At 39.3% G+C, this 22,865-nt stretch overlaps 3 protein-coding genes across 3 annotated transcripts in view; 1 reads left to right on the forward strand and 2 right to left on the reverse strand.

Annotated features, from left to right (window-relative positions):
- Nucleotides 1-4,278, reverse strand: part of abcb7 (ATP-binding cassette, sub-family B (MDR/TAP), member 7) — a 24,127-nt gene extending 19,849 nt beyond the window's left edge. Inside the window, exons 1-4 of the mRNA XM_026191048.2 lie at nt 4,098-4,278; nt 2,727-2,810; nt 2,561-2,638; nt 1,276-1,395 (exon numbers count right to left, since the gene is read on the reverse strand). Coding sequence (XP_026046833.2) covers nt 1,276-1,395; nt 2,561-2,638; nt 2,727-2,810; nt 4,098-4,247 — 432 coding nt within the window. The 5' untranslated portion in view covers nt 4,248-4,278. The remainder of the gene's footprint in view (nt 1-1,275; nt 1,396-2,560; nt 2,639-2,726; nt 2,811-4,097) is intronic.
- On the forward strand, nt 4,272-13,494 carry uprt (uracil phosphoribosyltransferase (FUR1) homolog (S. cerevisiae)). Its single transcript, XM_080287934.1, has 7 exons — nt 4,272-4,802; nt 8,822-8,864; nt 8,947-9,016; nt 9,210-9,272; nt 10,189-10,350; nt 11,049-11,147; nt 13,107-13,494. Exons 1-7 carry the CDS (start codon nt 4,576-4,578, stop codon nt 13,211-13,213), a joined length of 771 nt encoding a protein of 256 aa, XP_080144060.1. The 5' UTR covers nt 4,272-4,575; the 3' UTR covers nt 13,214-13,494.
- Nucleotides 13,495-14,843: 1,349 nt separating this feature from the next.
- Nucleotides 14,844-19,914, reverse strand: zdhhc15b (zDHHC palmitoyltransferase 15b). The gene is made up of 11 exons (XM_026191057.2): nt 19,668-19,914; nt 19,237-19,263; nt 19,028-19,122; nt 18,822-18,942; nt 18,421-18,490; nt 18,108-18,140; nt 17,899-18,019; nt 17,610-17,742; nt 17,336-17,462; nt 16,652-16,770; nt 14,844-15,640 (listed from the first exon to the last, which is right to left on the reverse strand). Exons 1-11 carry the CDS (start codon nt 19,783-19,785, stop codon nt 15,597-15,599), a joined length of 1,008 nt encoding a protein of 335 aa, XP_026046842.1. The 5' UTR covers nt 19,786-19,914; the 3' UTR covers nt 14,844-15,596.
- Nucleotides 19,915-22,865: the final 2,951 nt, after the last annotated feature.

The following is a 22,865-nucleotide window of genomic DNA, read 5'->3' on the forward strand; positions in this document are numbered from 1 at the left end:
AAATGACTTGGCTTGACACTGGCATTTTTTCATGACACTTGCTTCACAGATCTTACATTTTTGCACGTACTGAATTTCAAAAATTCAATTTTTCTGGAAATCTGTGAACGTTTTTTAGTTTAATGACAGCATAACTTTTCAAAAAGAAAGTGTGGATATGGCACGTTTACCCTTGTGCCCTCTCTTAAGCCTGAAATCAGCAGGAAATCTACAGTGTAACTGGTAACCCCTCTTAACCTGATGCCATAACGCTCCAGGCCAATCAGAATGTTCAAGCATTGCTGTAACACCAATAACATTGGTTTAAAAACAAAGGGCTTTTCAACACTGGTTTTGCACACAGATTTCCCCAGGTTCTATTAATATTTTAATATCAAATATTTTGGATTTTATATATTGAGAAAAAAAATTTTTTTTAAACTTCTTGCTTGAACTGTTGTCAAAAAGCCAAATTAGTATTTGTGTGAATTATTTTTAGCATTCATTCAAGTTTTTGCCCATGTTTTTATACATTATATTGAAAAAAGACACATGCATGCATAACAAAACAAACACAATTTCTCACTTTTTAAAACTGATTTCTTGTCTTTAGCATTTTTAATTAAACAGAGCTGAAATTATTTGCAAATTCGATTAATCTTTTTTTTTTTTGGTAAAATATAATACACATTTTTATGATGACTGTTATAACTAATAATGGTGGATTTAACTGAAGCCAGTGGTAACCTTGGATTATAACCTCTCTTCGTCACTGTGTTTCACTGTGAAAAGCCACGTACATGATTTACCGAATTGTTTCTTAACATACTGATGATGTCCTTGCCTAAAACATCTACCAGGGGAGAAATTAATAATCCTCATTTCCAATTACCAATTCTCTAAAATGCATCTCTTTTGAAAACAGTAACAAATTAAAATGAGCAGCAACATGCAAGAATGACTCTGAAGCTGTGGGAATATATGATGAGTGAAGACTGCAGGGGTTTTGTGCTAGTTAACAACTCTGTCTACAATCAGCTGAATTTATTTTGTCAAAGTATCTTGCTTTCATCTAAGAATATCTGGCTCCTAATGTCACAAGGGAGGGCATTAGCTGTTAGCTAACCTTCTTCTTCAGGGTGGAACAAATCCACAAAGCATAAAGCAGAAGTAATGTGATAAAAATATCAGTTGTTGTTAGGTAAGTCCAAGTAATGTGGCTAATCACCAGTCAAACTAATTAAATTCTCTTTATATGATATGTATAAAAATAAATAAAAGAGAAATTAAGCTTACCTTGGATCCAGCGAGCAGGCCCAGAGAGAGTGCAACACGGGCTCGCAGGTCGGGTCTATCCTTCGGCCACACGTAAGACAGCATCGCAGACAGGATTTGAGCTGAATTCACCTCCTTCAGCTGTGTAAAAGACACAGCAGCAAACTTTATTTATTCAATAGAACACCTTGTAAAATATGTGGGATAACTGCTATGTTAACAGTCTAATGTGCCTCACTGGGCAATACTGGCAAACACCATACATTTAGCATTCAGTGTTGACAATCCCAGTAACCTAAAGATGGCTCTCTGGGCACGCACGTAGAACATCAAATGTCAACAGGAGTCCCCAAGGAGATATGGCAGCCACGATGACAGCAGAGTCTCCAGGTGGACTTGGGGATCCAGTCTGACACTACAAGTCCCACGAGATACCTGGGCTGTCATCCCAGCTGAGGCCGAGAGCCCACTGGTGCCAGCATAGCTGTTTACCCACGCTCCAACACACATCTGCCACAGGGACTCTCCACAGGCCGGAGAATATGCACTAATTCCTCTAATCCACTCAATATGGTGGCACCATGTTACGACGCTGCTGTATGGCAGCACCTCCTAACAAATTACAGTGAAAGTGCGCCCAGCACCTGCTTTTAATCAAATACAATCAGCAATGTGTGACACTGCTGAGGGAGGATTAAAATGAACAGTTTAATGCACTACTGAAGTTTCTGTAAGGCCCAACTTCGTTACAGTTACTCGTTTTATCTGGAAATATTAAATGTAACTCAGCTTTCAGTTAAACTCTTCAATGTGGAGTTAATATTAATACCTAACCCAAGTTCTTGTAAAACGAATGTCTCTTTTATTCAAGTCACATAACATATGTGAAATTCTCAGGAGTCTTATTTTAGCGTTTCGCCCATTAGGCAATGAAGCCATTAAGAGTTTAAGAGTTCAGCCCCCTAACCCAATTTGACAGAGAAAACTCATTTGACCAGCAATAAGACAGTCTGTGTCAACGCAACATGCGGTTACATTTCCAGGTAGGTGTACATTAGATTACGGCATAAGGTTTCAGAGGGATTTGCAATTATGATGTAACTACAGCGTAGATTCAATGCAGCAGTTTAAATCAGCTTTAAGGCTGCGTAACACCAAACTGATTCACAGATATGACACTGTTTAGTTTTGTCATCTTAAGAATAACAATGGTCAGCATTTTCAAACAAAAAAAATTAAAGGTTTCATGTCATCCAAGCATGAAATGTTTCACTAAGTAATCATTAAAACACGGTACCGTACTCACCACATTTTTTGGGTCTGCGCTTAGTCCCCCGCCTGCATTTCCGTGCCAACATGTCCGTTTGTCTGTCACCTGTAAGTGCTGTGGAAGGGGAATTCACTGTTACCCTATATTAATTAATTTGAATAACAGGACGCCAATATGTGATTATTTCTTAATACACACTTACTTTTGCAGCTTCCAAAATCTGACGACTTTTTTCGCTCCTGTTGGTGCTCCATGTTGCCGTTCGTAGGTGTGGAGGTGAACTTGACTGAAACACACAAGAGCACTGATTTTACCAATGTTCCTAAATGTTTCAATAATCATGTTTACCACACAGAGAGAAAGTGTAAAGCAGTAAATAAAAGCAAGTAAAATTTAATAACCCAAAATTCACATCATGTAAAACAAAGAGCAGCTGTGCATGTTTGATTTGTCACAGTTTTTACTCCGGATGCACTTCCCTTCTATATTCGATTCCTCCCAGAATCAAATGGAGGATTTTTTACCTCTTTAGGCAAATGGGTAAACCACTACGCTCACATCATTTAAACAAATAAGTACTAAATATTTAATTCATTGTGTGATTTCAGCAAATTTTTTAAGCATTCATAGTCGGAGTTCAAAGGTTATGCAAACCAAACAAACAGAAGAGAAGTTGCCTAAACTGGTTTTTAAATAAAGGTTTGGTAAACGTTTTGAAACACCGAGAACAGGATATACCACACTGAAGCACAGTAATGGATCAAGCAGGACCTGAGTGCTTAAAAACACAGCATCTGTATGGTTCATTTAAGATCAAACTGAGCGTAAACCTACCCTGTAATAAGACTCCAGTGACTATGAGTGAAATAGGTTAACATGTTTGATACTTTCATTTCCTATAAGACACAGCACGACTGTAAACATCCCTCTTATCTGTTTTGACCTGCCATGTGAAGATGACAGATGAACGGCATACTTAACATGAGGTGAGAGTGAACCGTTCTAGTGTCAGACACATTAAATGGGAATGTGACAACTTGGAAGAGTTGGAGCTAAGAATGAATAACTTCTAAAAACAGTAAATGTGCCAAATAATTTATGACAGCGCGTTTACGTGACATGACAGTTACCCTAGGTTTGACAGGGTGGGACGGTCTTATCTAAGTTTTCAGTAAAGACCGATAACACGTGACTGGGACCTTTGACAGGCGTCAGACTTTGCACGCGCACACACACACACACACATATTGAACTGTATTTTTAAGAAGCCTGTTTGACTTTGACGTGCTTTCCGTTCAGCTGACATACATTCAAAACTAATAACGACGTTATGACATAACATGAGTAACCTAAGTCGTTAAGTTAATGCAGGGTTAGCTACTTAGCCAGCTACTTAAAGCAAACCCAAACGGCTCTTTTAACAGATGACAACCGCCTGTTTCTCTAACAAACCAGAAAACAAATCATCTATCTAGGTATCATTCCTGAAAGTTACTTAGAAAGACTTTTTCTCTGCCCTTGCCTGGTGGCTAAAAGCACCGTGTCCTCTCTGACCAGCCCCGTCCTCACTCACCGGATATGTGCTTTGGCGTGCATGGCCAGCCCCCGGCTCATTACGACTTTTATTCCATACATGATACGAGCTCGTCTGCCGAATGAGAAGCGCTAGTTTTCGTTTTTGAAAGTGAATGCCGCATTTCAGCGGTGCCAACATCAGCGCCATGTTGTATGAGGAAGGAGGGCAGTTAGTCAACACGCCGGGTACGTCATATCCGGCCTTCTTTAACGTCGTGTCAAAGCTAGCAGGCAAGCAGGTTTTCTAATCGCTGCGTTTTGGCAAGGAATTGTTTTTAACACGACCTGTTTCGGTGTCTGTACATCTGCGAGTGAAGTCCTAACGCGGGTGTCTGTGCAGTAGCTACTCGAAGTTTAAGAGTTGAAGCTAACGGCAGAGCACGTTGTGTTCCTTGTGACACACCGTTAGTACGTGTGTGGCGCGGCGGAAAGAAGCTAGCTGACTTTAGCATAGATATCTCTTGCTTTTACTCAGGATGCCATGCCACAATCAGCAGCTGAACAATGTGAGCAGTGGCCAGGAGCATCCAATGAAGCAAGTTCGGTTTGCAAACAGTAACAGCAGCGTGCCTGCAGTAGTATCCAACTCCGAACCAAGTGATGCCACAACACAGCCTGACAGCCAGGACAACCTGGGACCCCAGCTTAAGCTGCTTCCTCTGAATGACCAGATCCGTGAATTACAGACAATAATCAGAGACAAGTGAGTCCCCCGCTCTTGTTTACTGACACACAGGCCATATGCATAGTGGTTGTGGTACAAAAGCAAGTAACGAGCCTTATATAAAATATAGACTTGTGTTTATGGTCTCTGTAGAAAACTATAATTAGTAAATGGAAAAACGTAGCTGTTCTTCATTTCACTGAACTGGAACTATAATAGAAAACCAGGAAGGTATGCCAAAAAAGGCAGCTTACCAAAAATTTTATGGAATGTAAATTTCCAGGGGAAGTCAAAGAGTTTGCAGTGATATTAGATAGGTCAGGCAAACGTATAGCACATCTCAGATCTTGATGTAATATTAGAAAAACAAAGCGTGAGGTTTAAATAACTCACTCTTTAAACATATGTCAAATGACCAAATGGTAAATGGCCTGTATTTATACAGCGCTTTACTAGTCCCTAAGGACCCAAAAGCGCTTTACATATCCAGTCATCCACCCATTCACACACACATTCACACACTGGTGATGGCAGCTACATTGTAGCCACAGCCACCCTGGGGCGCACAGAGAAATGCTTTTAGCCTGACCATCTCCAATTTCCTTTCAAATGTTAGAAGGGGGGGGGGGGGGGGGGCACGCTTCTTATTAAAGAAACTGCAACATTTTACCTCTATATTGTTATAAGTTTACTCATAAAATAGATATTTTTTCATATAAATATTTTTTATTTTTTAAATGTGTGTATATATATATATATATATAGATAGATAGATAGATAGATAGTCACAAAATATCTATCTATCTATCTATCTATCTAAGTTGGGGGCATTTTCAACCAGCTATATCTACAGAGCTACTTAAATTATGTAAATCATATTTTTTTGGCCAAATATCTCCGACCTTCACTTTATGTAGCAAATTTGAGTTCATGATCACCCTGGGAATTTTTCAGGCTGGGATTTTTTTCCAGATTTAGTCAGTTGATATGAAATGACCCATATAGCTTCAATGATGACTCAACATGGTGAAAGAAACTACAGTATGTGCAATATTGTCCATGCCTGTGACTAGGGCTGGGCCATATTATACCGTTCACGGTAATACCAGTATAATGTTAGGCAACGATAGGAAAATGAAATATCGCGATAGAATATGAGTAAAACGCGCATGCGCAGTGGCTTTGTTTTCATACGCACATGGCCGATTGTTGAGTGAAACAAATGAACCAGAATTGGTTTGTAAAAATGGTGCAACTTCAGTGATGTGGAACTGGTTTGGTGTTTGTCTGTCAGATACACGACAAAGCACATTTTTTTGCAGAACATGCAAGCGGCCGTCGTTATTGTCGGACTAAGATGCTCTTAAATCTGGGAGTAATCTAGGTCCTAAACTCCATAACCTTCAGGTCAAACGAACACTGCAGCATCACTGAGAGTTAAAAACTGTCTAAATTCTTTCATCTTTAATAAAACGATCAGCATTGCTGCTTTACCAGGTGTAACTATGAAGTTTAACTTCCAGGCATCCATGAAAACAAAATTTATTACATTTAACGGAGTTAGAAGTTAGCAGGAAGCTAGCGGAAGCTAGCTCGCTAGTTTCGCTAGCATGTTCTGACTGAGAGACTGAGAGATTTCTGAAAAAAATCAAACGTACAGCTCTGCTATCACTTCCAACATAAATGAAGACAGGAAACTAAACAGCAGTGACGTTTATAGGGTTACTGAAGTTGGGCTAGCTGGTATTTAATGATGTGCTATGTGATCGCTAGCAACACAGCTATGTTAGCATAATATAAACAGTGAAGCTGGAGGACAAACACTAACACTTTTCCACTTAAAAAAGTTAACGTTAAGGTTTCTGATAGTTAGAGACAAATGCAATCGCATGGCAGGATACTGTAAACGGACCAAACTTCAGTCAGAAGAACAACTGAGATAATCCATCCACAATACGAGGTTAGTCATTAATATACTGCAACAACATGGGAACAGAGCAGCTGTGATAGAATACAGCATTAATGAATCAATGGTACAGAAGTGGAGGAAGCAAGAAGAATGAGTTTAATAAAGTTTGATTTATCTGACTGCTTTGTTTCGCTTAATGTGCCTTATAATCCCGTGCACCTTATGGTCCGAAAAATACGTACTGCACACTGCAGTTTAATGTTGCAAAGCACCTCTTTTTAACTTCAGTGGATATTATACATGGTTATGCTCAGGATATGTCAGCCCATTTCTACTGGAAATGCATTTTGGTTAAACTTTCAGCAAGGCATTTGCATTTGCACTGTTACATTTTTATAAAGCTTTAATGTACATAAAAACCAGCTTCTTGTTTAAGTGAAAATAAATGGAAGGTTGTCTTTTTGCGCTAGTAATGTTGTGGAGTTGTATTTTGTCTCACATCAATTATATCGTCAGTTATATCGTTATCGCAAATTTTCAAATATATATCGTGATAAATATTTTTGGCCATATCGCCCTGCTCTACCTGTGACTAAAACAAGTGATGCTTCTTCAAGGAAACGTCATAGTAACTATCATAACAGGTTCAGCTACAACATTTTTTAAGCCTTTCAAGGAGAGAATAATTTATTGTATCAAAAGAACCAACATATCTTACAGTTGTTAAGATGTCTTGTGTAGTTATAACCTTGTATTACTTTACCTGATACAAACAGGAATAGTTGTCGTCTGTTCACACAAAAAGAGATGAAATTGAAGCAGTAATAAGATTATTTGAATCAGAGCAGTGCTGAGTATCAACCAGCTCAGAGACGCATGTATCTTAAAAAATAGATCATTAGGAACTATAAATGCAACAAAAATGATATTATTGTAATGAAAACGAAAAGTTAAAATACTAATTATGAATAGCCCACTTTAAAGTAGTCACATGTAGTAAAAGATTTGCATTTTTACTGTTATTGGTATTTTGATGGGCAAACATCCAAATAATAGTTGGTGCCTTCTTCATTAACACATGATAAGAATTAAAAAATGACATGCATACAGTCATGTAAAAAAGAGTTTCCACAGGACTATGCAGTGCTGATAGTCTGATCATCATCAACTGTCAGGATCTTTGTAAAAGCAGACATTTTGGCAATTTGCTGGTCTGGAGCATTCAGGTGTGTGTTAACAACCATGCAATGCTCAGATAATCTGTAAAAACTCCCAAGAGCTGCATCTCAGACTCTACAGGCCTCAGTTAGTATGATAAAACTCATGACAGTACAATCAGAAAAAGACTGAACAAGTCTGGTTTGCTTGGAAGGGTTGCCAGGAGAATACATCTTCTCTTTAAAAATAACCTAGCAGAGGGGGTTGTTTCAAAGTTGATCTGAACAAACCACAAAATGTTGGGCCAGGGTTCACATTTCCGAAAAACAAAACACAGCACATCAGCACAAATACCTCATACCAGCTGTAAAGCATGGTGGAGAAGGGGTGATGATTTAAGCTTATTTTGCAGCTATATACCTAAGCATATTGCAGTCACTTAGTCGACCATATGCCAAAGTATTTTACAGTGAAATGTCAGGCCATGGGCTAAAGCTTGATGTCACACAACAGGACAATGATCTCCAACAGAATGACTGAAAAAGAGAAGAATAAAGATGTTGCAGCAGTCCAGTCAAAGTCCAGACCTCAGCCTTAATTAAATTCTGTGGCAGGACCTTAAAAATATTGTGCATATATGAATGCCTGCAAACCTCAATGAACAAATAGCACTGTAAGTGCGCCACAAGTGAGCGACAATTCCTCCACAATGATGTGAGAGACTTAAAACGCCATACAGAAAACAATTACTGCTAAATAATAAACTATTGAATCATGGGGTATCCTTTAAGTTTTCAAAGAAGTACATATTGTCATGGGGAAACTTACTTTTTCACATGACTGTATAACAAATGGCTTAAATAAATAGGCATTGCAAATATCAGATGTTCTTTACAGGTTAAGAATTGCTTGAAAATGACCCTTTTCATAGTAAAAGTTTGCCAACCCCTGATCTAAAATGATCTAATCAAACTCATATTTACATTTTCAGGACAACCAGCAGAGGAGATTTTGTGTTTTGTGCAGACCGACTGGTAAGATCATGACTTTAATACAGTATGCTGTAAGAGTGTGAAGATTTTATAAATAAAGTCTGTTTGTGTTGTAAAAAACCAGATCAGGCTTGTAGTTGAAGAGGGCTTGAACCAGCTCCCCTACTCTGAGTGCACAGTGACCACACCGACAGGTGAGGAGGATCTCTCTGTAATAACAAAGTCGTTATTCAGGTGTAAAGACTAGGTTAGACAAAAACAGAGTTCTGAATTCTGACCAGTGGGCTCCAGTGTTTGAGTGTTTTAACTCCCAGCATTATATGACTGTGTGGGCTTTTTCTGAACAGCTACATTTTGTGACTGTTTCTGCTTCATTTTTTCCCTCAGGGTACAAGTATGAGGGTGTCAAGTTTGAAAGAGGCAACTGTGGAGTCAGCATTATGAGGAGTGGTAAGTTAAACCTTCTCTAGCACACCTATCAAAACAAATTTGTGTCTTTCCTAGGTACACATAAGTCTTCCATGAAACCGTGTACTCATACTGTGCATCTGTTTTGCTCTTGCTCGGTTATCGTTTGCGCTGGATCATAGACTAACTACTCTCTTGTTTGAATACTACGTTGTGTAAACGTTATGTTAGGCATTTGAGACAGCTATTTGTCTTTAGTTTTGTAGAGAGCACAGTCTCTGAAGGCTTCGCTGTCAGCAGACCACACAACCAGAAGTGACACTTGTTATCTATCCTTTTGGTTTAATGAGACTGTTACCATAGCTGTCTGCAAAGCCTGTTTTGCCTTTTTGACAGTCATGCTAGAATAAAACACAGGAAGTATAAAACTCAAACACTGTACCTTAAAGGTAACACATCAGCTAAGTCAAAACACCGGTTCTATTGTTTTCCATACCACAGTCATGTCTTGACATCCTCGTGGGTTGACTTTGAGCATGTCATGGTAGAGCGCTGTAATGTAATGAAGACTGAATGCTTTACAGTGTGACCAGTGTGTGAACTTTTCTATGTGGTTGTGGAGGAAAGCGGGCAATTCTGCATTTATATATAGCATTGTTTGTTTGCTTGTTTTTTAAATGGCACCAGCCATGTCTTTATATTTCTTTAATATTTTTAGGTGACTTTGGGTTTAGGAAAATCCGGAATGTATTTTTATGATTAGCGCTGCTGATAATTATTCTTGTAATTTCAAACAAACCGATATGGCGTGAGCGTGTCTTACTGGAGAAATGAGACGCAACACACATGTAGGTGCAGGTCTGCTGGAAATCCCCGCTGATGAAGACAAAACTAACCCTAAGCAACAAATATATTTCAACCTTTCAACCACAGTTGCATTTCACGTGCTTTCTCACAGGTGAGGCCATGGAGCAGGGTCTCCGTGATTGCTGCCGCTCTATCCGCATTGGCAAGATCCTCATACAGAGTGACGAAGAGACACAGAAAGCCAAGGTCTACTATGCCAAGTTCCCCCCAGATGTGTATAGAAGAAAAGTGCTGCTCATGTACCCCATTCTCAGTAAGTAACAAGATGGCTGAGCTCGTTTTTTCTTGCTGGTGACTCCAGTTTGTCACCTTCAGTAGCACATAAATGTCAAGAGATGTTCAATTCTGTGCAAGTGTAAAAAGAAAAAAAGTTTTTTGTATTTATTCATTTTGGAAAATCTCCCTTGAGTTGACCTTCACCACCAAGTCTGCATTTCCACATCACGCCGGCCCATTCACACTGCTCTGATAATTATAGTTCTCATGGGGCTAATTATACATTGCCTGGGAGATAGCCACCAGGCTGCTGAATAACATAATGAGTGCCAACAAAAATAGTATCTTAATAGCCCCGGTTTCCCTGTGTCACAAAGCAGCATTTTTCTGTTCTCAGCTTTAAAAAAAAAAAGTGACCAAGCTAGGCTCAAGGTATATTTTATAATGTCAGAATGATGGAACATATGGTTTCATTGATGCATGCTAACTGGATGTGAAATTAAAGCCTGTCAATTGTCCAGACTCATGGGCACATCAATCAGCACACAATCACTTTCCTTTCCTTTTAAGATGCTCATAATGCATGAGTTGGATATATTTGAATTGGGAAAAATGCAATTATCTAGTTTGTCTTGGGAATCTGTTATGACTTGTCACATATTCTTGAGATGAGTCAGCAAATTTGTCATTATAAGCAGGAATGTGAAGCAAACCTTATTTGTTCTGTGTCTGCAGGTACAGGGAACACCGTGATTGAGGCTGTGAGGGTGCTGAAAGAGCACAGGGTCCAACCCAAACATATTATCCTACTCAGCCTCTTCTCCACACCTCATGGTAAGCCAGACAGCTCAACACAAGTGCAGTCGCCACCAGCTCGGTTTTGTTTACCTCCCAGATCACACACTTTGTCCTCTATTGCTCCTCCACTCATGTTTCTGCTGCATCAGTGTCTATATAAAAAATACTGTTGCCAACAACAATGAGGTTCTGTGGCGCTGCTGATCTGAAGTCTTGCTCAGCAGTCATCAGTAAACTATGGTAACTTCTGCACGTTTATAGTTTTCTCTACTTTAGCTTGGGCCAGATTGTTTTGATGTTTAATGGATTTATTCCACTTAAATATATGAAACGTTGATATATTAAGCACATGTTGCCATTAAAATATAAAAAGCTATTTAATCCTCTGAAGGGGATGAAGCCTTTTTAAAGACATTTCCTTTTACCAGGTAATCAAACCCTGGTCTACACTATATACAGAAGTGGTCGCTTTATTAGGTACAGGTGCTCAACTCACAGGCACGAGTATGTAATCAGCTAATCACGTCACCAACCCAATGCATGTAGACATGTCAAGTTGGGCAAGAAAGGTGATGTAAGTGAACATTCCATGGTTGTTGGTGTCAAGGAGGTTGGTCTAAGTGTTTTAGAAATTGCTGATCTATTGGGATTTTCCACACGATCATCTCTAGAGTTTCAGAGAATGTTCTAAAAAGGTAATAAATCCAGTCAGCAGGCGTTCTATGGGTTAAAATGCCTTGTTGATGTCAAAAGTCAGACTGCTTTAAGCTGAGAGGAAGGAACCACCAACTCAAAAAAAAAGACATTTTAGAACCAAGGTATGCAGAAGAGCATCTTTGAATGTGCAACACATCAAAACTTGTAGCAGATAGGCTACAGCAGCAGAAGACCACACTGGGTGCCACTCCTGTCTGCTAAGGACAGAAAACAGAGGCTACAGTTCACACAAGTTCACAAAAAATGGATAATAGAAGTCTGAGAAAAACATCACCTGGTCTAATGTCTCTATTTTTGCAGCGACATTTGGATGGTAGTGTCAGCATTTTCCATCCATTTATAAGCGCAGTGTGCACATGTTCTGGTGGCTGCTTCCAGCAGGATAACACAGCAGGAGCTCAAAGCTCAAGTCATCTCAAGCTGGTTAGAGACAGTGATAGTGAGTTAGCTGTACTCCAATCTCTGATGAATTTTTCCAGCACCTTATGCAAAAGCGGCTACAACTTAATACTAGCAAAATGTACCTAATAATAAAGTAGATGATTCAAGTGATTCCTGGACACCAATGTTGGTAATCTTATTGTCATGTGGAATGAGACCATTGTGTGTTACCATTACATTATTTTTAATAATCTATAATTAGTATTTTTTATACTAACAGTGTATCTGACAGTGCTAAAGGAGTTGTAATGAACTGACAGGATCCCCTGCAGCTCTGCTTAGTCAGTACTTTATAGTGAGTTTCAGTTCATTGTTTAGTGTTTGTTCATTCTCAATCCATTTGCAGCTACAGCAGACAACTGCCTTTAATAAAAAAGCACTTAAAAGCCACAGTAGGTAGCAAGTGGAGTAGCTGATGAACATAGTGGACTTAAAGGTAGATTATTCCCCTCGGGGGTTGGTAGAAACAAAAACAGTGCCAAATGCCAGATAAATAATAATTTTGTTTTGGAACAGGTGAACATGTAAATATGCATCTACTTTTTAATGTTTGCTGTATAAACCTAAAAAGTGAGAATATGTCAGTGTTGTTGCTTCTTAAGCTTTAGGCCCCTTTATCAGCTTACCTGAGCTGTGCTTAACCTCACCACAGTACAGCTGAAGATGGTGGGAAATAAGATGGTTGCTTTTTTCCATCCTGGTCATGAACTGGCATTGCATAGCAGTCTTACCTCAGAAAAGCTTCAGGTTTTGGCTGCTAGTTGCTTTTGTTTATTCAGCACATCAGTGGCTTAGATTTCAGACAGAAAGTGAACCAACTGTACATTTTTCTTCTAGGAGCAAAATCTATAATCCAGGAGTTCCCAGATATCACAATTCTGACCACAGAAGTCCACCCGGTGGCTCCAACACATTTCGGACAGAGGTACTTTGGCACCGACTAAATGGAGGACAACCCGAGGAACATGATCTGCAAATAGTTTTGGTTTTTAATATATTTTGCAATGTATTTGTCATGTTCTCCTCATTGTGCGAAGTACTGCTTCTCATTTACAAAGTTCAAAAACTGATATCAAATTAATCAAATGTATATATTATTCTATGCTGTGTATAGTCATACTATAAAAAGACTACACAGAACCATGTAAAGAGTTCAACTTGGATCATTTTATTCTGCATGTTACAACATCTGCTGGATCAATAAAGAATATTTGTTTACAAAGAACAGCAAATGAAACTATTGGTAGTTTTGACGTGATGGAAAAAGGGAAGCACCACAATCACATACTCCAAAGACGGGTTAAAGAGGGGACCACATGTGCTCTAGCAACATTGAACTCCTGCCTTCTCAAGTTGTAAATGTTCTGTTTGATTAAAGTATGTTACTTCAATAGTTCACTTACCGGTAATAGAACAAAATATACAGACACTGCCTGCAGCAGGTATGGTTCAAACTCGATACACGAGAGAAAAAAAAAAAGGCAGACTTTTATAACAATAAATAGACAAAAGACTAAATGATACACTCAACAGCCATATCCTTCTCAATGTTTTTATACAAGCTTTCACATATCCCTGATAAATAACCTACAGTTTCAGTAGAATGAACAGAAGCCTTTCTCAGATATGAGCAGCATTTAGTTTAGGTCACTCAACTTGGGAAAAAACTGATCTGACCAAAAGTTTAAGCTTCAACATACAACTGTACACACATCTGGTGAAAACCCAACTTCTTATGCATGACTGAATAAATGGGTTTACTTTGTTAAAGAAGTGGTTTCCTGCCAGGTGCGCTGTCTAAATACACAAAAGCAGTCTGAATAAGATTAGCTTTCATTGGTATTAAAATACATAAACACAGGTAAAAAAAAAAATAATCAGAACATTATATTGCAGAAGATCACTGCCCTCTACCAACCTGTTGATGAGGATCAGTTAATATGTACAGTGTATTTATCTAAAAAGATCAAAAACAGACATAGAAGACCCTATGCCCTCTCATATGCATGTTTGTGTCTATAACAAAAGCAACTTTTAATCCCCTGCATCCAAAGTGTTATCTTCCCAGGGATAGCTAATGATAAAAAAAGACTGATTAGATTTAAAAAAAAAAAAAGTCTCAGTAAATCTCATGCTCAAACCCCAGACATAAATCTAACCAATCACTGCATCCTTCTTAATCAATGTAGCAAACAGCTTTTAAGCCATGATATACAGTCTATTCAGAATATGACTCCACTGATAGATAGACATATCAAGTTTGCCATAATACTCAGATGTAACATGTAATCAGGTCTAACTATGACCAAATTTATGCTTGTCTTATTGTTACAGTCACCATTGTGATTAGACACTGAGCTAATGACATTCGAACTGCAACAGGGAGGATAAAACACTCCATAATGGGGGAAGAAGTGCCCAAGATGTTGGTGCAAAGTACTCAAAAGGATGATGAGGAGCAGGAGGATACATTCCGAGGAGATACTGACTCCAAAAGCAGGAATACTTGTTAGTAAGGCTCAGGTTAAGTTAGCTTTTTAATAATATGTTTAAGTCAAATCTTATGTTTAATAATAATAATAATGGATACTTTATTGATCCCCATGGGGAAATTACTTGTTTTTCTCTGCATTTGACCCATTCACTCAGTGAAGCAGTGGGCAGCCCACTAAGCAGGCGCCCGGGGAGCAGTGTGTAGGGACGGTACCTTGCTCAGGGGTACCTCAGGGTAGCCGTTAAGTGGATTCGAACTGCCGACCTTCCGATCATGGGGCGACCACTTTACCTACTGAGCTATCCCTGCCCCTAAATGCTGTAAACCTCAAACTTGTAGACAACTCAGTCACTATGAGACTTCTGGAGCCTGACAAGTGCGAGTTCCCTTCCCGTCCCCCACCAAAGAAACCATAAGGTGCAACACTGTAAGCTTAACTCTCAAACAGAAACCTGTAAAATTGCACACTGCCAGACAGAAGCTGTAAAGGTTTAGTGCTCTGTCAAGAATAACAAATACAGGCAAAATATTTTCTCTGTAATTAAAAAAAAGAAATCAGTTGCTTTTCTGTAAAACAGGAAACACTTGACTTGCCCCGAAAATAAAATTTTATGATGACATGAGAGGCGATGCTTCCACTGGTCATCCAATGAGTTCCTTTTTTCATCAGTATGTGAAGCATCGGGGTAGAGTTGGCAACGACAGTCCAAACGCAGGTCTTAATCCTCTTGTTTGGGCCCCTTCGGTGTGTCTGAACGTCCTTGTGATTTGGAATGATTTACCTCTCAATACACAGTGTGTGCGATACAAGTCCAGGTCTCCACCAGTGTAAATTATTCCTCCATCTCTATGGTAACAGAGGGGTCCACATCCTCTGCTGGAATGATTAAAAAAAAAAAAAAAAAAATCAGCATGTAAATTAATTTTTTCTGTGGTTTTGTTGTAAACGATGCATCTGGTAGTGAACAGTGTGGTTCATGTGACCAGCAGGTGGTAGCAAAATATAAACACAGCAGCAGTTTATAGTGAAGCCTTCAGGTCATTTCAACTGAACAAATATTGAACTAATCTGCCGTTGCATGGTGTCGTTACTGTGTCCCATCCCCTCCGCCGTTAGCCCAAGGTTACAAACCTTGCCCATCTTATTGCTCCTACTGTGTGACCTCCAACAACGTTTGTTTTTGGATGTTTCAGTGCAGGGATTCCATATTTGGAAAGTCAAGTTACGGAAAAGTCGGGGTCTCTGAATGGATATTTTCTCTGTCACTACACTCGAGCAATAAATATGACTTTCATAGGAATAAAAAACATAAATAAGAGACAGGCACAAATAACTTATAAAGCACAAGTATTCACTGGACACTATTACTTGTTTTTGTAAGACCTGAAGGTGATAGAGTAGGTAAAATATTTGTTTAGAAAATACAGTAAAAGTCACCGGATGCCTGCAAGCATTTGCCTGTGACTCGCATGACTCACCCTTTATTTTTGTTTTTAAATTTCACAGTGCAAAGCAACTACAAAGGTCAAAATGACACAAAGGATAACTGTAATTAGATACTAACAGATTCTGGAAAAAACTCAAGCATTAAGTCTCTTAAGAGGTTTTTAATGGATTAAAAAAATGCAAAAGTATTAGAGCCAATTATTTTTGGAAGGAAGCTACTTGTGTCTTTAGCACCAGCAATCTCATCTAGAGTAAATAGAAGCCAAGAGCCATATATTTCATGGATCAGGTGCTACTGTGAAGATATGTTGACCAGCAGGTCATGACAGCTGTCCTGGATGATATAAGTTGAATAGGATATACAGTATATTGGGCATTAATGAGAAAAAGGCGTTTTCAGCTCTGTGTATTTTAAATATGACAGAATTTAAATAAACTCACCCAAGCTTCCCTCCTCAGACCCATCATCAGACTCTTCCCACATGTCCTCGTTAGCTAATAAGGGGTTCTGGGATTCAGAGCTCCGGTTCTTCAAAGCAAAGTAGTGGCCATTCCCTTGGCTGACATATAAGAGGTACAGAAACAGATGGAAGCTTGTTAAAGATCCAGTTAACTATTAAATAAGTTCCAACCATTGATCAAATTCTTCACTATGCATGTTATTCATTAGCTCCACTGCAGCTTGATGTAAAAACTACTCTGTATTCTGAAGTCAATGTCATATTGTTCCCCATCAATTATTCATATCCCTTATACTTCAAATATTCAGTCTACTACTTAAATCATTATACTGATCTCTAACTCTTCCTCCACCATGGCAGTAAGCTGAGGTACAGACACTTGCTCAGCCTCTTTGTCCACAACATTATGCAAGAACTAACAGGCCAAATTCCATGAACCTGGTGGAGAAGTGGTGGTGAACAGAGGAAGTATCCATTAGCTTTTGGTGAGGATCCAGATCATGTTCTGTGAATACTGGCTTTGGCACACGTTGCACTCTGAATTAATTCTGTGTATTTCAACACTCTGTTGCAAACTATAGGGCCAAGACTTCAGTGTAAAGATGCCAAAATGCCATCACCTCATTATAGAAATCAACGAGTTGCCTCCTGACAACAAACTCACCTCGTAAAGACGGGGATGAACCACAATCTCCGATTCTCTCCAAATACCTGCTCCAGATTTCTGCGCGTGCCGACGTTAAAGCCGTTTTTGTCTGGTCCGTTGGCAAAAACCGGAGCTGAGAAGGCCTCTAAAAAACAGATATGAAACTAGTTAGGTTTCCCCTGTCAACCTTTCAATTCTCCATACCATATTTAATGTGTGCTTAATGTATTAAATAAATGAGATCAATTTCTTAAGGAGGAGGGTTTAATCAGTAAATGCGTCAAATTCTCACCTAATGTGGATCTGTTCTTGGCCACAAGCCAACAGTGGTAGCCAAAGAGGAACATGAGACTGACAAAGAACATGAGAGCCACAAACATGAGGAAGAGGACGTGGAACTTTGCAGGCCCGTTTGGCAAGACCCCCTGGGAAAGAGAGAAATGAGAGTGCTAGAAACCTGAGAATAAACTATGACAGAATGCTTGAATCTTGCGGAAATACAATACTGCTGACTATAAGGACTTCAAAATGACATTATGACAACTTGTGAATATGAGTCATAAAGCAAGAATGACACTCACTTCCCAGAATTTGAGGAAATACTGAAAGACTGTTGCCGCAATGAATATACAGTACATCATAGAGTAGGCAAGGAAAAGGAGAAAAAACTTGTAGTTGGAAAAACCAACACAGTTGTTCACCCTTAAAAGGAAAAAGACATTCTGGTTTTAGAACAAAACATTTATTTCACCATTTAAACACTGACGAAGAGGAAGAGATTACAACTTACCAGGGACAGTGATGGTCCATCTTTAAGACACACCTTAAAAGCAAGACAAGGTTTCTATATCATTTTAATGGCATTTGTTTCATGTTAGGCAAGCTTTTCTTACAGCTTTCTTTAACATGTACACTGGCAGCTATCGGCTCGTTCCCTTTGCTAAACTTCTGCACTGATTGATCTTTGGAATAATGTCTTCAAGACATGACATGGCAAACAAAAGCAACATCCTCTAATTATCACAACAGTCCCTGGCCAACAAATATCTAATTGCCTCTCTCCATCTCCAGATGAAGAGATTGGGGAGGAAAGGGTGTCTTACATTTCACAGACGGAGCAGTGGTGACAGCGGTCAGGCTTCAGCACCTGGCAGCGGTCGCAGAACCTGATAGCTGGAGACAAGAGGATGGCGAGTTGAATGGACGACATTTGAGCTGAGCTTGCCCTTCAAATACTTCCTGCAGCCCAGAACTTAAGTCTTACCAATCAGCATTAATGAAAGAGATATACTGGCTGATTACTCTGGATGAAGATGCTCCGGAGTGCACACAAAGCTAATTGCCCTCACCCATTTCCTTTCACCAAACACAGATTATGTGTGAGATGATGGATTGCGGCTAATATACCTGTATTGTTAGTGCTGCCCCCCACAACTCTATATCAAATAAGGTGGACAAAGAAAATTAGAAGAAAAAAAACATTTCACATGCTTTCACTGCTTACCTCCAGATTGGGCTCGAGTGAAAATAGGCAGCTTCTTTGCAATCTCAACCAGGATTTGCTTCTGAGCATCTGGTCTGTCCTCCATTTCGTACCTTTGCTTGTCTGAGTATGACAGCTGAAACTAAAGCAGACAGACAGATATTTGCATACAACATATTCAGCATAGGCCACAGTTAATTGGTGATATTCAGGTTAGCTCTCCAGACCTTTTTGCATGGAGACGCAGGAGGGGTGAATATTGACTTCCAGTAGGTCCAGGAGAACATCACAAAGCAAACATGAAATAAAAGCAAATAGGCCACTGCAAGCACAAGAAATAATCACCATAATACATAATATATCAGAAACAAGCCCGGTGTTATTCTAGTTCATGGTTCAACAGTGCACATTACACTGAGACGAGAGGGTAGCTTACCTTTTTCCAGTGTATTGGTGATTGTAACTGTTAAAACAAGAACATGATTTCAGAAATACACCCAAGTTGGCTGACTGACAACAGTCTAGCTAACTGTTTTGGCTAACACTAGTTTGTTTATTGTTTACTGAAACAGCATTTACCGGCTAACACGACTAGCCAGACTGTCAGGTTGTACTTAGCTAAGAGGAATAACAGCACAACAGTTTTGGTATAAAACCAGGAATTACCACTGAGCTTGTAGGGGAAGATGGGAAATTAGTTTAGGTTTAAGGAGAATCTGATTGTATATTAAGTAAATGAACGCACACACCCGAAGCCACTTCCTGCTCTTTCTATAACGTTATGTCAACACCGCTGTGCGGCAGTCTGCGGTGTCTGTAACTAAACGATCAAAGTCGCGGGAAACCAACACAGTTTGCCATACTTACAAAGACATAGTTCAAAGACATAGGCGTAATACGACCACAAGACAACGGCGGTGATAATAAGAACAGGTATCCACGAGAAAACCCTCTGACAGCATCTCAAACCTCTGGAGAGAGCCATATTCCATCTGAGCTCCGCTCTCTTCCGCGTTCGACTACTATTCCTGGGATTTATCCATCAGTTGCATCGGGGAGCGATTCACTGCACTGAAGTTACCGTTTGGCTAGTGTTCCTTCTTTCTTTTTCTTTTTTTAAGATAAATATTACTTTTACTGTTGTAGAGTTACTCAAATATGCTTGATGGGCACATTAACATGTTTTTTGTTTTGTTTTTTAGGAAGGAACAGCTGTTGTACATGGTGAATTCCAGTCAACTCAGGGTTAGGTTTGGTTTATTGGCACTGTGCAATGGTTTACAATAATTAAAGAACATAAAGCCCATTATAAGAAGCCGCATTAAAAAGCAAAAATACAAAAGAGCACACATTTTAATGGATACCCTCGGAAAAAAAACCCGGCCCAGCTGAAAACAGTAAAAATTAATGATGAAACAATTGTGTCTTGTTGTCTCGGTTCCAGGGCCCTTTTGTTGTTAATGTTATCAGTAACATCTGGACTTTTACTTCTGTCACAGGTCAGAGTGTCTGGAAAGGTCTAAATTTTCTGCAAGCAAGCAAAGAACTAAGCTCAAAATAGCACACTTCAGAAAACCTGGGAAAAATACATAACCATGTATTTTCCTTATGTATCCTGTCAAAGTACCCTCAGGTACAGTCTTGGTAAGAAGACAGCTATGTCAATTCTAAGGTTTCACATTAATAATAAAAAAAATAATTAAAAAAAAAACATCTGTAGCTTAACCGGGTCTTAAAATGAGATAAATGGAACCTGAGCTGGACAACAACATGTGACGTGACACTGTACCATTTTGTTTAAAATTAAACAAAGTTGTGGAAAACTCAGTAAACCCAATGACTCAGTAGCTCATAGAATCACTTTTAGCAGCACTTACTTAAATTAATCATTTTCTGTATGGCTTCATCGATGTCTCACTTTGTTTTGGAAAAGATGTTCCCGCACTCCTTTACACCATTGTTTCAGCCCATTGAGGTTTGTGGACATTTGTTTGAGCACAGGTTTCTTAAGCTCCCACCACAGCATTTCACTCAGGTTGCTGCCTGGACGTTGACTGTACTATTGCAGTACATTGATTCTCTTCTTTTTTGTTCATATCCTGCACCTGCAAAACAAATCCAAATCATCACCACCGTGCTTCACAGCTGGTGTCAGCTATTTGTGCTAATATGCTGTGGTTGTTTTTCACCAAATGTGGTGCTTTGTGTCATACGGACATATCTCCACTTTGGTCCACGAGGGACATTATCACAGAAGTCTTGGGATTTGTTTAGATATGGTTTGCGAACCTAAGCCATGACGCTGTGTCCTCATAACCCTTCCCAGACTATTGGGTTGGAAAAGTTGCCTCATTAAGATCAGTCCTGGTGTCTTTCCTCTTTGGCATTTTTTAACACACGCCTTAATGCTCCAGATCAGACTAGAGTTTCTTACACTTGCTGATAATCAATTACGTTAGATTAGCAACACCTTCTTACATTCTTAATTCATATGGAAGCAGCAAGGGTGAGTTTTTCACCCACTGCTTTGGCTTAAATAATGTTGGCTTAATTTAAATAAATAACAACATGCTGTAATATGTCACATTTTGTAGTTCATCTGAGGCTTTCTTTACATCAGATGACTTAGGACCTCATGTCCTGATATGAAAACCTTAAAAATGAAAGCCAGTATGCTTTTAACCTTTATTTATTTAACCTTTGTCTTCATCAGAAAATCAGTTTATTAATACTACTCAGAAAACACCTCCAGGATGTAGGATGATTTTACACTTTTCTTTTCCCCCTGATTTGAAATTAGGTCATAGAAGCTGATGTAGAAATGAAGGGAGTGAAGTGTGCGATGACACACACCACAGGTCCCCAGCTGGACCTCACCTTAGGAATGACTTAACATTAACGGAGCACTTTCTTCCAATTTAGCCCCCTTGTTACTCCGAAGTGTTTCAATTATAGGGTGTAGAACAGCTGTATCTTTGTCAGAATAACTGCAGGCCGCACACATGCTTACACGAAATTACTTAGGCTAATTGTTTTGACCTGCCAAGGCCGAGTCAGCCTGCATTGTTTGAAGGTAAGACCTGACTGCTGCTGCAATTCATTAGCTTTTAACATAAAGAATAATGTTCGCCTTCTCTGCTAAACAAGGCTCAGTGAATGACTTCTTCTCCTGCTGTTTCTTATTAATGTGTTGCTTAAAGTGTTAACTTTCACATAAAATAAAGCTGAAAGTCGTGTCGTGTATTTTTGGAAATCATCCGAGGAGTATTCCAGTAAATACGAGCCCGCTGATCTCCCCCTGGTTGCCTCGGTGTGCGGCCATTAAGTCATAATTTAGTTTCCTGTTACACAATCAAGGTACGAGGTGGAAGTTGTAAGGGTTTACTGCGTTGGCTTCTCACAGAGGAGGTTAAAAAGGATTGTCTCCAGGGGTTTCAGGTTTAGCCCTGTAAGAGCCAGCCTTTCCACTGCTTTGTTTATCCCACTGGTCTCTCTTTACTGGTGCAGTTGATGGGCACAGGCTGCTGTTTTATAGTTTTATTAGCTGGACAGGAGTGTGGCATCTCCAGCTTTCTCGAGGTGTTGACAGATGTCCGGTGTTTTTTCTGTTTTGGAATTAAGTACTTACAGCTTCTTCATCACATTCTTGCAGTGAAACCAAAATAAAAGATAATGCAGTGTATTGGAGGCAGAAACTTGCTGCACCTCATCTGTTTGGGCTTTTATTTATTAGCATTGTATCTGTGATTGGTTGTTGCAACACTCTGAAATATATGCAAGACACAGAAAATAAAGGTGAGGTTTTCAATTCAAATGGGACAAAAGCACCAAACACCACATGCACTTTGCAGGAGTGCCCAATAGGAGGCACTGCACGACTACTTTAAAACTGCAGACATAATATGTGTGTTTTACTACACTACAACTTTTAGTGATTGCTCTATTTACAAGCTCAAATTTGCATGTAGTCAAATGTTGGTTTAATGGGAGCTCATTAGTCGTGTTCATCGACTGCAGGTCTTGGCATCAAAGGGCACTAAAGCTTTATAATGAATGACTGTGGGT

This window comes from Astatotilapia calliptera, chromosome 2 (genome assembly GCF_964374335.1).
Source record: "Astatotilapia calliptera chromosome 2, fAstCal68.1, whole genome shotgun sequence".
NCBI classification, from domain to species: domain Eukaryota; kingdom Metazoa; phylum Chordata; class Actinopteri; order Cichliformes; family Cichlidae; genus Astatotilapia; species Astatotilapia calliptera.

Excerpts from the sequence above, each read along its gene's own strand:
- uprt (XM_080287934.1), top strand. The coding sequence starts at position 4,576 with ATGCCATGCCACAATCAGCAGCTGAACAATGTGAGCAGTGGCCAGGAG. Across the intron at positions 8,865-8,946 it reads TGTTTTGTGCAGACCGACTG|ATCAGGCTTGTAGTTGAAGA; the intron begins GTAAGATCATGA and ends GTAAAAAACCAG. Across the intron at positions 10,351-11,048 it reads GCTCATGTACCCCATTCTCA|GTACAGGGAACACCGTGATT; the intron begins GTAAGTAACAAG and ends CTGTGTCTGCAG.
- zdhhc15b (XM_026191057.2), bottom strand. The coding sequence starts at position 19,785 with ATGGCTCTCTCCAGAGGTTTGAGATGCTGTCAGAGGGTTTTCTCGTGG. Across the intron at positions 18,491-18,821 it reads CACTCGAGCCCAATCTGGAG|CTATCAGGTTCTGCGACCGC; the intron begins GTAAGCAGTGAA and ends TCTTGTCTCCAG. Across the intron at positions 16,771-17,335 it reads TTCATCCCCGTCTTTACGAG|CCAAGGGAATGGCCACTACT; the intron begins GTGAGTTTGTTG and ends CTTATATGTCAG.